The sequence below is a fragment of the Cetorhinus maximus genome, chromosome 22, assembly GCF_964194155.1.
Source record: "Cetorhinus maximus chromosome 22, sCetMax3.hap1.1, whole genome shotgun sequence".
Classification (NCBI taxonomy): domain Eukaryota; kingdom Metazoa; phylum Chordata; class Chondrichthyes; order Lamniformes; family Cetorhinidae; genus Cetorhinus; species Cetorhinus maximus.
Window position 1 is genome coordinate 74,772,630 of NC_135900.1, and position 12,639 is coordinate 74,785,268.

The 12,639-nt window shown below is 42.4% G+C and overlaps 1 protein-coding gene across 1 annotated transcript in view; it reads left to right on the forward strand.

The window, feature by feature from the left end:
- Window positions 1–12,639, forward strand: part of LOC144696333 (diacylglycerol kinase iota-like) — an 864,725-nt gene that overhangs the window by 39,908 nt on the left and 812,178 nt on the right. The window contains 3 exon segments of the mRNA XM_078567549.1: window positions 770–907; window positions 5,006–5,084; window positions 8,996–9,051. Coding sequence (XP_078423675.1) covers window positions 770–907; window positions 5,006–5,084; window positions 8,996–9,051 — 273 coding nt within the window.

Genomic DNA, 12,639 nt, shown 5'->3' on the forward strand with positions numbered 1-12,639 from the left:
AATCCCTTAATGCACCCAGTTATCAGGTACCAGTAAGTAAAACATTAATAGTGGAGTGTAAAATTGAGACTGACTACTAACGCTGGGGGTGACTTATGTAATGAGTATATACAAAAACATGATTTTTGGGGCTGAAGAAATGAGGTTGTCTTATACACTGGGTCCACTCATACACTACAATCTGTGGTACTTAGAGTACTCCAGGTGTGGACTAACCAAGGCTCTAGTTGGCTGTAGCATAAATTCTATCCCTTGTATTCTAGTACTTGAGATATAAAGACCAGCATTCCATTAACCTCTTTGATTATGTTTTGTACTTGTTCATGAAATAATTATGTGGAAGGATATCAAGAACACAGGTAGGGGTATCAAGTCTTCATAATTCGAAGTAGCAATCAGCCATGTTGGATTACAAATGTGATGGATTTTGATGTGCTTTTGCTGTGAAAAACAAGCACAAGCCTAGTTCAATGGATTTGTGATCTATGTCAATTTTATAATCAAAAGCAACATTCACAATATTTCCGCACATTGGCAGCTCTTCCCAGGAATGATCTAAAAGCCCAGATAATGGGAAGAGTATGTGTAACTTACTGGGCTTAGCTTGAGGCGATGGATGGCTCCTGGACTTTGTGCTTGGCGTTTAGCTATGAACTCTCAGAGTGCCAGCCTCACAACAGCTACAGCTCAGTCCACAGCAGGGAGATGTCCTCACCATTGATTCCGGCACTTGGGGAGATGATACTGTTGCTTCTTCTCTCTGCCGCAGGGGTACACGGATGAACCAGTCTCGAAAATTCTCTGCCACGTAGAAGAGGGGAACATTGTACAGCTGGACCGCTGGAATCTCCAGCTTCAGAACAACCTCCATCTAAACCAAGATGACCCTGAAGAAGGGACTCAGAAGGTAACTGTAGTGGCTAACTCTGCAAACTTTTATACAAATCTGTACCATTTCCTGAAAGATCCTGTGCGGGCAATCCTCTTTCTTCCAGAGAGTTATTGTGGATTGTTTTTAAAGAGGCAAACCTAGGTGAAAGGACAGCAGCGCAGTGCAGGACACCAGCAAGGTGAGAAAGAATGCAAGTGAAGATGAGGTAAATTGGTGGCTTGCTGACAGCAAGGTTTGAGTTTTATAGCCTATAGATCATAGGAAATTCAGAGCTGCATGTTGGACTGCTTTCTTGTTCTAATTCATCTTGTCATTTTAAACTAGGGTTGCCAAACCTCCAGGAGGAGAAGGTCAATTCCTGGACACTGCTGTGTGCACCCGTGGAGAAAAATCATCGGGGCATTAAAAAGATTGTCATTTTCTTCGAACATTTCTCTTTACCAAATATAAAAATATTGAAAGTGGAGGTTAAAAAGGCTGTTTGGCTGATAGTCAAGCGTCATCCAATTGGGTAATGAGTCTTGTTGCTTTCCAATTGGTGTAGGAAGGCAGTGCGTCGCAAGGATGGATGTGTTGGCTGACGAATGGCTGGAGGATGTGGGCAAGTCATGTGATGAAACCTCCAGGAATTCATTTAATCACAGTTGGCAACCCTACTTTAAACATCAACATTCGCACATATGAGTTGTAACAATACAATGGGGTCTTTCTTGAGACATCCCACTTCATGATTCCTGCAGTGGCTTGCTCACGTTTAAATACCCTTTTACTCTTTGATCATTACATTTGATGCACACCATCAATAAATCACAGAGAAGCAGATACATTCACATGACAATGTACTTAACTAATTGTAATGAAACAATGATATACAGCATAAACAATAAACTGTAGTTGAAACAAATGCATGCACACAGCTAAAACAGTTTTGTCCTTCTCAACCCCTTGCCCGGTTACGTTGCCTTAATTAGCTCTGTAATATTCCTCATGGACATCGGTGATCAAATAACTTTTATCCTAGACCACTTCCTTCCATCCTGTGCAGGCGAGCAAGAGATGTCCTGGAAGCATTTCCTCAGATTGGGATCACCATTCAAGTGTTGGATGAGCTCAACTTTTAGAAGAGTTGGGCAGTTGAAAGGGAAAGTGAGTGGCACAAAAAGCCGGAACCATGGTTCCATGGCTTTATCCGTGGAGGAGCTGTGCAAGTTCTATCAGAAATCACAGGCGATAATGAAGCCAAGCTTAAATGAAAAAGGACTAAGGCTAAATCCTGTATGGTCTTGCATGGGCAGAGCCCTTCCATGCCCCTCCAAGGCCATTGATGGGGCTCCTGGTTGAAGAGATTGTCAGCTTTTGTTGCCTTGATTCACAGACAAGGAAAATGGGCCACATTCCAATGGAAATTGGGAATTTATTTTAGGTAACACATTGAACTCGCTTAACAGTGTCAACATTTAGTTCAGATGGCAGACTTGTCCATCAGAAATATCAACATTTTAATTCTGCACCTAGCAACATGAATGTGTGAATGGTTATTATTTTGGATGTGTTGCTTCATTGGGCCAAAGTCAATTTATTACTGAATGGTAGGCAATCTTCCTGCATAGCTGGCGATTGTCTACTTTTAACATGGACATTGACTTTACCAACGGTTCAGCCAAGAAGACAGCTGGTTTGGGGTTGGCAGAGGTCACTACATTTTACCCCCGGGCTTACCTCATTCGTGCAATGCACTGACAGAGGAGAGCTGTAATTAATCATGAAGCAATTTCAGCCAAGCCAGCCCCTACATGACCAGTTCACTTGGAGGAGGGAAGTGCCACAGGATGGTTGGTATCTGCAGCTTGGTCATAAAGTCAACTGAAGATACTTTGGCATTCGTGTCTGCGAAGCATTTGAAAATAAGCAATTCAGGGAGATTCAAGACATGCAGATGAACACTTGAGGAGTCATCTTATCTAACTGAGGTGCGTCTCTGGAAGGGAAGGGAATATTATTGGAATTAAATTTTGCAACTGTGCACATAATGTCACCTAGTGTCGCTGTAACATGAGCCAAACCTGCCAATCCTATTATCTGAGTTAAACTGCGGTTTTGAAACACTTGCAAAAAGGAGAAAGGAAATTTAGTTTCCTTGATCTAATCTGGCAAGGTTAATTACTGCACAGATCAAATATACTGACACATCTAAAACATCAAACCTTTAATTGTGTGGTTACAGATATGCTACACAATAGTTAGTAAATCACATGGGGACTTGCAATCCTCAAGGATGCCGTGGTAGCGAATGAGACATGGGTGTTCTCCAAAGCAGAAACACTTTTCTGAAACACTTTTTCATGCTATTGTATCTAAAAAATGCCAGATTTTCTTTCTCCAAGCCGGCGTGACACCCTTTCTGTGGAAGAGTTTGACCAAACCATCTCTATTGAAGACTCTCCAAATATTGATTGGAATACAACAACTGTGCCACATAATCTGCCAGCATGTGATACAATACATGTCTTCAGATCGTTCTCGAGCACCCAGACACTTCATGGAAGAGTGGCTCACCACAAGGATAGAATAGCACAGCTGCCGAGTGTTCAGTGTAGAACCATAGGCTCAGTTGCTGCTTAAATTCCTGTGTAACAATCACCCATAACAAATGGACATTGCCGGTGTCTGAACTGAGGTTCTTAATAATTACTGCTGTGTTTATCATCATTACAGTTAGAAAGCTAAGCTGCAGGCTTCATGCAATGCAACATTTAGAGTATGAACCTATTATTAAGTGGCAGTAGGGAATATTGAACTTATTATAGTTTCAGACTGGGGAATGTACTTTATTGGTTCCATGTTTTGATGCCAAGATCATGTTAGCTCTGTAATTAAGAGTTCAAATCCTTTCTAAATTATAGTATTAAGTAGATAAAGTGTTGAAGATGTCAGAAGCAAGATCTTCGAAGAGACAGAATGGACCTCTGAATGCTGAAAATCTTTTCTGCTTGTCAATCCTTCATTGTCTCTTACAGCCTTGGAATCCTGAATCTGATTGAAAATTTCCTTCCTAATCCTCTTTTCTCTCCTCACCTACATATAGCTCCTCACATTCCCTGAGGTAACTTAGCATAGGGAGGGAGTGAAAAGAAAAAAATAGAACAGAATGTTGTCCCAAAGCACCAGGAAAAGCCATGCAATTATTGTCATTATCGGCATCCCTCCATCTATGTAAGATAATGGACCTACAGCAAACCTATTGGGGACAGAGTAGTTTCATATGGTGCATTTTTACTGATGGCTGAAGAAACCAATCCTTGAGAGGCAGGTTCTGCCACAAGTGCTGCACTTGAAGTGGTTATCAAGTGTGGTTGTGCATTGTTTTCAGTCACCATACCGCTGTAGCCACCGATTGGCACAATGGCACATGCCAACCCACAAGTGATGTCGCCATTTCCCTCTGTCATCAGCTGGTGTCTCCCAGGTTCGAAAATCGATGTTTTTGGGGCCTTCACATTATGCTTTCAAGCATCCTTGAAGCAGCACCATGGGCGTCCCACTGGCCTTCTGTCTTCGGCTATCTCACCGTAAAGAAAATTCTCGGTTATGCATCTGCCTTCCATCCTGCAGACGAGCCTGAGTCAGCGAAGCCACCTCTGCTTGATGAGTGCCAACACACCTGGGAGATTTGTCTTTGAGAGGACTATCACAGTCAGGATTATGTCCTTCCATTAGATGCCCAGAATGCATAGCAAACAGTGAAGGTGAAAGTTGCTGAGCTTCCTTTCTTGATAGCTGTAAGTCATTCATGTTTCACAGCCACACAACAAGGTGCTGAGAACACAGGCCTCTTAAATCCGCCTCCTAAGAATCAGCAATCTGGTGCACAAAAAAGGAATTTATATAGCCACCTAATGGTCACAGGCCATTATTCAGGTGGTTTTTCAATTGTATGTCTTTTGGGAGCAGTGTCACCTTTTTGAAGCTGTCAGTTTGTCTGGCATGTATGTGGATATGGCTGTTTGCTTCTAAGCTAGGCTTTAACATGTAGAGTGTATGCCTGCTTTCAGGGCTGCTTATTTCATGCATTGTCAGCACCCACTCAACAATTCTATCTCTCTCTCTCCACAGCTCCCACTTACTGTGTTTAACAACTACTTCAGTCTGGGGTTCGATGCCCATGTGACATTGGAATTCCATGAGTCTCGAGGTACATACCATATATTCATGAGCACACTGTTGCAAATGTCTAGTTCATAATTCAAATGTTTTAGAATATAACTTTTAATTCTAGGAATTAAAGTCTTATTTGTAGAAAATGGGCATCTGGTTAAGGAACTGATAAGCAAACCTGCAATAAATGCAATTCAAACAAGCTTGGAATTTATTACACTTAAAAGGTTGGGGCCATGTTGACTTAAGAGGTTAACGTCTAGAAAGGTAACATTATGAAACAGGTGGACTTACTTAGCTAAGGATCTAGAGACGTGGGCCAGAATTTTTCCATTGGTGAGTTGGGGGTGGAACCCCCGATGTCATTCCACCCCATTTAAATATTCAGGAAGGTGGACGGACAGCGCAGTTAGCTGTCTGCCCGCCGACCTGTCAATGGCCAATTGAGGCCATTGACAGGATAATTAAGCCACTTAAAGGACCTGCCCTTCCAACCTTAAGGCTGGCGGGCAGGCCAGGAGCCCCAGCGGGCTTCTGAAAAAAACATGAAACCTCATCCGCTGGCGGGATGAGGTTTCATATGTGTTTAAAATGTCTTTAATAAAGTTTTTGTCATATTTATTAACATGTCCCATCTCGTGTGACATTGTCACATGAGGGGGACATGTTAATAATTTTTTTATTTTTCTATTATTGAAGTTAATAAACCTTTCACCGATCTCCCTGAGACAGCAATTAGTCTCATGTGAAAGAGCGCACTTTGACAGATGGGGATTCCCTCCTCCACCGCACAGGAAGCGCTTCCCATCAGGTGGGCCACTGGGCCGGCCTTAATTGGCCCACCCACTCAAAATGGCGGCGGGGCCCGTTTCACCGGCGGCGATTGGCTGCCCGCCCGCTGCCGAGCCGGTGGGGCCCGCACGCCCATCAAGGGCAAAATTCTGCCCAATGATATCTGCAATTATTTCAGTAAAGGATAAATTACTCATGTGGGTTCCCACAATTAAGGAAAGGTTTGGGATTAAAAGGTAGGTAATTCGCATTTCTACCTGGGAACAAGCTGTGTGTGTCACATCGCCATGGAGATAGGTGGAGCAATTCTTTGTTTCCAGTTTATCACTGTGAATTCAGTTGGGGCATAACCTGCAAGATTGGTTGATGTTTGGAAAAACAGCTAAGAGACTGTGTTGGCTTTGGGTCTTATGTAGCTTGTAGCTCCTTGGAAGTCAAGAGATGAAGCCAGACCTACACCTGAAACAGAGTAAATGCTTGATCTATCGTCCATGATCGAGCCTGCGATTGGCAGCTGGTATGCAGTATAAGAGAAAGTTAATAAGGGGGAAAACAACTGGAAGATTTGTGCAGCTGGGAGCTGAAGGAAGAAATCTACAGTAATCCTCTCAATTAAAGGCTGTTAACCTTGGTGCAGTTGGAGTTCTGGAAGTAATCAGCTTGGTTGCAGTCTGAAACTATGGCAGTGGGCTCTTGGAAACCAAGGGTGTTTTCTGATCTTTTGAGCCACTGCACAGGAGTTGCAGGGAAACCCTTGCTGGAGCTGTGAAATCCAGAAGCATGAGGTCTGTAAAGAAACTGGAGGGTCGTTTCACCAAAAGGTACTGGAAGGAGAGCCCCCTTGAAATCTTGTACCTTGGAGAATAACTGGAACACTGAAGAGAAATCAGAGTGAATTCCGGAGAGCTATGATGGATCTTTTGAGTTGGTCCCAGGAAAAGTGAATGAACCTTCAGGATTTTGTAAAATAAGGGAACTCTTGGGAAGAAGCAAAAAAGTAGAACTGAGTTTATAGCATAGGTCTAAAAACCATAATGTCAAGGTAATAATGCCTACTTTGTTTAATTCTTTTTCTTATACAATAAAGTTTGTTTTTATTTGAAGACATGAAATCTTGTGTAGTTCTGATGGGTGTTTGGATTTCTTCTTTAAACATTAACAGTCCTTACCTAACAGATTTGTACCAACATGCAAACTCACTCACATGCACACACACATTCACATATCACACACACACACATTCACATATCACACACACATTCACATATCACACACACACACATATCACACACACACATATCACACACACACACACATTCACATATCACACACACATTCACATATCACACACACACACATTCACATATCACACACACACATTCACATATCACACACACACATTCACATATCACACACACACACATTCATATATCACACACATTCACATATCACACACACATTCACATATCACACACACACACATTCACATATCACACACACATGCACATATCACACGCACATTCACATTCACAGGCACGTGCACATATCACATGCATGTGCACATATCACACGCACATTCACATATCTCACACACACGCACATTCACATATCTCACACACACACACTCAAGCATCACACAGATTCGCATTCATATATCACACACATTCACATCTCTCTCTCTCTTTCACACATACACACACACACTCACTTATCTCACACACACTCACTTATCACACACACACATGCACTCACTTATCTCACACACGCACACACATTCACTTATCACACACACACACATCATGCACACATCACACACACATTCAATATCTTGCACACACACATTCACATAACATACACACACACACACACAAAACACACATTCAGAGAACACACATGCTCACACACAAAACAAAGTATACAAAACACACTCATACACACGCATTCATACAACACAAACATGCACATACACACTTATTTGTAGACATACACACAAAAGACATGCAGAGGGTACATACACACACATACATGTGCACAAACACACTCCCATACCTCACATTCTCAGTAATAGACTGACATGCATAACTGTAGATCTGAGTACACATGTGTGCACACTCAAACATGAGTATACATCTCACATTGACACAATTCTCATATGCACACACACGCAGCAAATGCTCCATGTAAGCATCAACTTTTACTCAGTTGAAGACATACTTGGATTTCAGTTAAGCCCATTGGTTCATGTGCTGAGAGAGTGCTCTGTGGTCAGAGTTGTCCTTTAGATAAGGTGTTTATGTGAGGCCCCATCTGCTGGTCTCTGTCCATTTGAAAATGAGCAGAGAGTTCTCCCACTGTCCAACCAACATTTCCCCACCACTCTGCACTACCCCCACCCACCCACCAGTCAACATCACTACAAGTGATTCTTTGGTTATTCATTGCTCTCAGAGACCTTTAAAAGTGTAAAATTTGTTTACACTTTTATTTTGCTGCATTTTCAAGACCTAATGGTCGATTCACATCAAAGTCAACCATTGTAAGTGAGGTATTATAGCATGTTTCTACATTAATATAAGTCCTTCTTTCAATCACCGACACAATGCACATGTTTGTAAACCATCTGAACCTCATCAGATTCTCAAAGGTGAGCGACATAGAGTTTCTCACTTCTGTTCGTTACTAAACCCTGCAGAGAGCTCAGAACATTTATTAACATATAAAGAGTGATGCTGGACATAGGGGTACTCTGTCTCATGTTGGGGTGTAGCATGCAACATGTTGGATCTGTCTTGGGTAAGGGGACAGCCTAGCTGTACTTCACAGCACATTGTGATGCCCTACTGGGTGAGCTGTGTTTCTCAACTCTCTGGGACCTCCGTGCCTTGTGAGTGGCACTCATGCCATGTTGGGCAACTGATGGATCTGTGGGCCCTCCTTACAGGAGGCAGCACCAACATTACTAAACTGGCCTGAGTAAAAGTCTATAGTTTATATTTTTCAGCTATAGTTGAAGAGAGACAATGTAACCATTATTGTTTGAAGTCCACTCCAATCTTCTCTGCAGTCACCTTTTCATCAATCTCTGATTGATAATGGTTGTTTAGATGGACTGTTAATGGCCTTGAATACTAATTGTGTTTTTCCCTGTTTTTGTAGAAGCAAATCCAGAACGATTTAACAGTCGATTTAGGAATAAGATGTTTTATGCAGGGGTAAGTAGTACCAAATATAAAGAATCAAATTGACTAGAGAGACTCTACAAGAAAACGTCTCATTTTCTAACCACCTTCTGCAATTTGTGATCCCATTTATAGAGCTACAGAAATGAGCAACAGAGGATAAATGATAGGACAGCAATCATTGAAAGTATAAATCAAACCTTTTTGCGGATATATCTGTGCTAGTTCCCCAAGCTCACCCAATAGTAGCAAGAAAGTAGTGTTGAATTTAGTGTTGTTGGCTGTGGATAGTTTTTGGCTGTTTGCCGCGAATAATTCATTTGTATTCAATGTGGGTAGTCTAGTGCTGTTGGATTTATGACATTTCTTGCATTAAAACAGTGACTGTGCTTTAAAAGTATTTAATGGCTCTACAGTACTTTGGGACATCCTGAGGTCATGAAAGACAGTATAGAAATTTGAGTATTTTTTGTTTCCTTCCTTGAGCACGTTATTGGGTTTGGTTACTTTAGTGCTGTTGAGTGTTGGTTGTTTTTCCTATCTCCAGTTTCATCTTCAGCTCTCCTGAGGGTTGTGACACTTGTTGGGGCCTCCATAGGTGCTAGCAGTCCTCCAGCACCTTGTACTAGTTACTATTCATCACGCCTGCAGTATAGGGGTCTGGCACATATAGGGTTAATGTGGGACTAAGTACAGTACCGCCCACACAGTGATGTAAGAGAGCACATGACATGCACCCAGGGTCAGTCGAGTATTGGACTGAGCCGTGTAGACCAGCAAGCATGGCAATAGCTTCTAACTTGTACTTTTTAATCTTTGTTTGTAAATATTTCTAAGAGTCAACAAAGACTTACAGTTAAGCTATGTATGACTGCAAAGACTTCTTCAGACCTACTGAACTGTAACCAACACTGTACAACAATGCGTATGTCTTGGCAATGAGTGTCAAGACATCACTTGATCAAAAAGGACATCCTGAATATTTTGCAGCATGGGCCACAGAAATGGAATGGTTCATTTGGCTGATTGCCAAACCAGACCACCCTAGGTCGTGGCACAATCTCGTCATTCTTTTTAAATTCAGTCTCAGGATGTAGATATCCCTGGCAAGGCCTACATTTATTGAGTATCTCTGAGAAGATGGTTACACATCTTCAGAGGGCAGTTAAGAGTAAACCACATTGGTGTGGGACTGGAATCACTGACGGGCCAGACTGGGTAAGAACAAAAAAGTTCTTTCCCCACTGGACTCAGTGAAACAGTTGCATTTTTGTTAAAATTAACACCTTCAGGATCACTTTGACTGATTTCATAGAATAGTGCAGCACAATAAAGTGCTGTTCAGACCATCATGTTTGGGGAGATGATGGTGTAGTGGTAATGTCACTGGACTAGTGATTGGGGGACACGGGTTTAAATCTCACCATGGCCTCGGCCCAACCATCTTCAGCTTCTTCATCAATGACCTTCCTTCCATCATAAGATCAGAAGTGGGGATGTTTACTGATGATTGCACAATGTTCAGCACCATTCGAGACTCCTCAGATACTGAAGCAGTCCATATCCAAATGCAGCAAGACTTGGACAATATCCAGGCTTGAGCTGACAAGTGGTAAGTAACATTCACGTCACACAAGTGTCAGGCAATGATCATCTCCAATAAGGGTAAATCTAACCATCGCCCCTTGATGTTCATTGGCATTACCGTTGCTAAATCCCCACTATCTAAATCCTGGGGGTTACCATTGACCAGAAACTGAACTGGACTAGTCATATAAATACTTTGGCTTCAAGAGCAGGTCAGAGGCTAGGAATCCTTTGGTGAGGAACGCACCTCCTGACTCTCCAAAGCCTGTCCACCATCTACAAGGCACAAGTCATGAGTGTGATGGAATGCTCTCCACTTGCCTGGATGAGTGCGGCTCCCACAACACTCAAGAAGCTTGATACCATCCAGGACAAAGCAGACCGCTTGATTGGCACCCCATCCACAAACATTCACTCCCTCCACCACCAATGCACAGTGGCAGCAGTGTGTACCATCTACAAGATGCACTGCAGAAACTCACCAAGGCTTCTTACACAGCACCTTCCAAACCCGTGACCGCTACCACCTAGAAGGTCAAGGGCAGTAGACAGATGGGAACACCACCACCTGGAAGTTCTCCTCCAAGCCACTCACCATCCTGACTTGGAAATATATTACCATTCCTTCACTGTTGCTGGGTTAAAATCCTGGAACTCACTCCCGAACAGCACTGTGGGTGTACCTACACCACCTGGACTGCAGTGATTCAAGAAGGCAGCTCACCACCACCTTCTCAAGGGCAATTAGGGATGGGCAATAAATGCTGGCCCAGCCAGTGATGCCCACATCCTAAGAATGAATTTTTTTAAACTGGTAGCTGGTGGAATTTAAATGCAATTAATAAACGTGAAATTGAAAGCTAGGCCAGGATTTTCCGGTCCCGCCCCTGGTTGGAATTATCATGGATGGATCGGAAAATTCAGAAAGGCAGGCAGAAATCCATTGACTTTGGGTGGGACCAGAAAATCCTGGCCCTAGTCTCAATCATGGTGATCTTGAAGCTGTCATCGATTATCATAAAAACCCACCTAGATCACTAATGCCCTTTAGGGGAGGAAATCTGCTGTCCTCACCTGGTCTGGCCTACATGTGAATCCAGATCTCCCTTAACTGCCCTCTGAAATGACCTAGCAAGACACTCAGTCCAATGGCAATTAGGGATGGGCAACAAATGCTGGCCTTGCCAGTGACGCCCACATCCCATTAACGAATAAAAAAAAATCTGTGCCAGCTCTTTAGCGAAATCTAGTTAGTCCCACTCTGTCATTCATTCCCCACATCCCTGCAATTTATTTCTTTTTCAAGTATTGATCGAATTACCTTTTGAAGGCCACTATTGAACACTAATAAACAGTGTATTCCAAATCCTGACCACTCATATCAAAATGTTTTTCCTCATGTCACCTCTGATTCTTTTGCCAATCACCTTAAATCTGTGTCTTCTCATTATCCACCTTTTGAGCAGTTGCTCTTTGTTTCCTCTCTTTCTATATTTTTAAAAAAAGAGCTGAACCCAAATTCTCAAACACCCATGGTGGAATTTGAACTCAACTTCTCCAGGACTGTGGAAAATCAAACCTTCTGTTAAGAGGTTGGGGGTCAATTGCTCTGATTCCTGACACCTGAAGATAGGCAAGTCTTTTTTCCCCAGGCATTATGTGACCTGGGTATATTAAAGGCCGGGTATATTAAGTGTGAATGTTATGATCCAAGCAGAGATTACCCCTGGACAAGCCTGATCCCAGAGTGGAACCCAGCTTGATAGATCCTAACGTTTATTTTTGTTTGTTATATACATGGAGAGGGGCCACTGAACAGAGGTATAGGAGTCAGATAATGAACTTTTACCAATAAAACATTTATTCAACAAGAAAAAATGAACTATATTACAATACTCCTTCACCCACAACTTTATCTTTCAGTTGTATACAGATTTGTAAGGATAACACAAGTTATAAAAGCTATCTTATACTCTAATATTCACAGTAAGTACACAGTCCATGTAAACCAACAGGTACCCTGTGGTCAGACAC